Source organism: Monodelphis domestica, chromosome 2 (assembly GCF_027887165.1).
Source record: "Monodelphis domestica isolate mMonDom1 chromosome 2, mMonDom1.pri, whole genome shotgun sequence".
In the NCBI taxonomy this organism is placed as follows: Eukaryota; Metazoa; Chordata; class Mammalia; order Didelphimorphia; family Didelphidae; genus Monodelphis; species Monodelphis domestica.
In genome coordinates, this window is record NC_077228.1 from 150478753 (window position 1) to 150481785 (window position 3033).

General features: G+C 38.3%; 1 protein-coding gene across 1 annotated transcript; it reads left to right on the plus strand.

Moving 5' to 3' along the window:
* Positions 1-516: 516 nt before the first annotated feature.
* LOC100028093 (N-acetyltransferase ESCO2-like) lies at positions 517-2462 on the plus strand. The gene has a single exon (XM_016430234.2). The coding sequence runs from the start codon at positions 657-659 to the stop codon at positions 2382-2384; it is 1728 nt and encodes a 575-aa protein (XP_016285720.2). The 5' UTR covers positions 517-656; the 3' UTR covers positions 2385-2462.
* The last annotated feature ends 571 nt before the right edge of the window (positions 2463-3033 follow it).

Consider the following 3033-nt stretch of genomic DNA (forward strand, 5'->3'; position numbering starts at 1 on the left):
TATCTAAAAGTAGAATTGGCTACCTTCAGAGATGGTAGACATTCCAGGTCTTCAACCAGAAGTTAGATGAATACTTAGCAGATATATCATAGTAGGGATCCCTTCTGAGGTTTGACTAAATTTCATCTAATATAACTTCCAATTTGCAAATTCATGATTCTGATTCCATGATGCTCTGGTTATTCCATGTCCCAGGTTGCTACCTATTGTATGTAGGAATGACAGTTTTTAAAAAAGAGTTTGCATGGCCTCCCAGGAGAGTCTCAGATGGATGCTCAAGATTATATTCAAATTCTCAAAAAGGCCACAAAATCATTATACACAGAGATTAGAGATTTGGCAATGATAAAGTAACAGTATCAACAACTAGTATTTATATAGTATTTTCAGGTTTAACAAGATCTTTACAGCTGCATTTTGCCCCTGCTTCTGAGAGGGATTCATATAAGATGGCAAATGTTACTCCAAGGAAAAGGAATCAAAGTTTTTCTAAATATGGCAGGTGAGTTTATAGAACTTCAGCCCTAAAAAAAATCTCAGCCCCTCTAATCCAACCCATACCAAAGCAAGAATTCCTTCCTCTACATATCCATCAAGACTTCTGCCTATTATATGAAAATCCAGTGAAGAAAGTAATATTGGACTTTACTGAAAGTATGCCTCCATCGCCAAGTGGAACCCCTAAAAAAGAAATATCCCAAATTAATGATATAAATAAAGAAAATATATGTTACCTCTTCCAAGGGCACCACGTTTCAAATCAGTTCAATAAGTATCCACTAGAAACAGCTTGTGCTGTTCAAAAAGGAGATGGAGTGATCCCACTGAAGTCTCCACAACAAGGTTCTCCCTTCAAATCTGCCATGTCCACTAGATCATTTTATAATAGAGATAAATGGTACTTGAACCCACTGGAGAGGAAGCTTATCAAAGAGAGCAGATCTCTTTGTCAGAAAAATGATTGGGGATATAACAACCCGCTGTCCACCTTGACAGAAAAAAAAAAGCATCAAAAGGTATTCAAGAAGACAAACTCAAAAGTAAAAAGGAATTCAACTCCTAAATATCATGGAAGTTATAAGGGCATTAAAACTATGACAAGGAACAATGTAAAACCCCAGCAAAACAGAGTGATTTTTAAACCAACCACTGGGCAAGAGGATAACAATCATGAACTTGACAAGAGTTTGGCCCCAGCTCCTCGAGTACTGAGTCTAAAAGTTAAGCCTCAAGTGACTCTCCAGAGTGGGGCGGCATTTTTTGTAGCTGGGAAAAAATCCCACTCTTTAATCAAAAAAGTGATTTTGGATGGTCAAACAACATCTGAACTCAAGGCAAATAAGTTTAAACCAATAGTGATGATGAATCCTGGTTTGCCTGCTATTAATGAAAAAGAAACCTTTGAAAGTCCAAAAAATAAAGTTATTTCTTCTAAGAAATGGAAGCTTGTTGAGAAATCTTTTTCTTTAAAAGAGTCTCATAGTGAGAATAGTAAGAAAGAGTCACCTGAGTCTGTTACTTATCCCATCTTTAGTACAACTTCAATCAACCATAAAAGTTCTTTAGCTTTTCTAGAAGAACCATCATCTTTAGGATCTGGCACAACCATGAATGAGTCTTCAATTGTCTTAAAAGAGCTCCAAGCACAGAAGACTAACAAAAACACCAGAGAATTAAACAAACAGCTGAAAGACCAGTTCATTATTGATGCAGGTCAGAAGCATTTTGGTGCCATTGTATGCAAGTCCTGTGGCATGTATACAGCAGCCAGCCCTGAGGATGAAGAACAACATGCCCACTGTCACCAGAGATTCCTGGAAGGGGTTAAATATGTGGGCTGGAAGAAAGAACATATTGTGGCAGAGTTTTGGGATGGCAAAATTATATTGGTACTTCCTGGTGACCCAAAGTATGCCATTCGAAAGGCAGAAGATGTCTGTGAACTTGTAGATAATGAATTGGGATTTAAGCAAGTTATCCCAAACTGTCCAAGCAAAATTAAAACCTTCCTCTACATATCTGATGAAAAGAAAGTAATTGGATGCTTAATTGCTGAAAAAATCAAACAGGCCTTCCGAGTCCTCTCTGAACCATCTAGTCCAGACTCTCCAAACCATCAAATGTTTGACAACCAACGAGACTGGCAATGTTCAAGTACCCCAGAACCAGCACTCTGTGACATCAGTAGGATCTGGGTCTTTAGCCTGATGAGAAGAAAGGGCATTGCCCGTCGCCTAGTGGATACTGTCAGGAATTGGTTCATGTTTGGCTGCTTTTTGAGTACAAATGAAATAGCATTTTCTGACCCAACACCAGATGGCAAAGCATTTGCGACCAAGTACTGCAACACACCCAACTTCCTTGTATACAATTTTATTAGTTAACCTATTTAGGTGTGCCCATAAATATTCAAGCCTACTTAGCAGTTTTATGTTTATTAAATTGGTTAATCAGAAAAAAAAGATCTTTACAAATATTAATTCATTAACTTATGTAGAAATCATGCCTGAGGCAGAATTGGCTTTTTTTCCCCCTAAGCACTGTAGCCAAGTTGGCAAACCTATGGCATATGTGCTAGAGAGTGCTAGAGGGGGCTATTCTCTTCTCCCTCTCCATGCATGCCTGAGGACATTTCTACCTAGCAGCCCAATAGGAGTGCTTCTTTCCTCCCCTATCTGGAGTAAGGTGTGGGAGGGGAGACTCACATGTGGCATAAGGGTTGCGGTTTGGGTACTCAGTCTCTAAAAGATTCACATCATTGCACTATAGTATCAATAGCAGTTAGATAGTGTTGTGGAAAGAGCATTGAGTGATCCTGGACAAGTCACTTAACCCAATTTGCCTCTGTAAAATGAGCTAGAGAAAGAAATGGCAAACCACTATAGTATATTTATTGAGAAAACTTCAAAAAATGGGGTCACCAAGAGTTGAATACAACTGAAACAACTGAACAAAAATAGATAGACTGTTAACCTTTAGAACTCACATTTTGGGGCAGTTTATAGTTTCTTTCCATATACCTGCCTAGTAGAT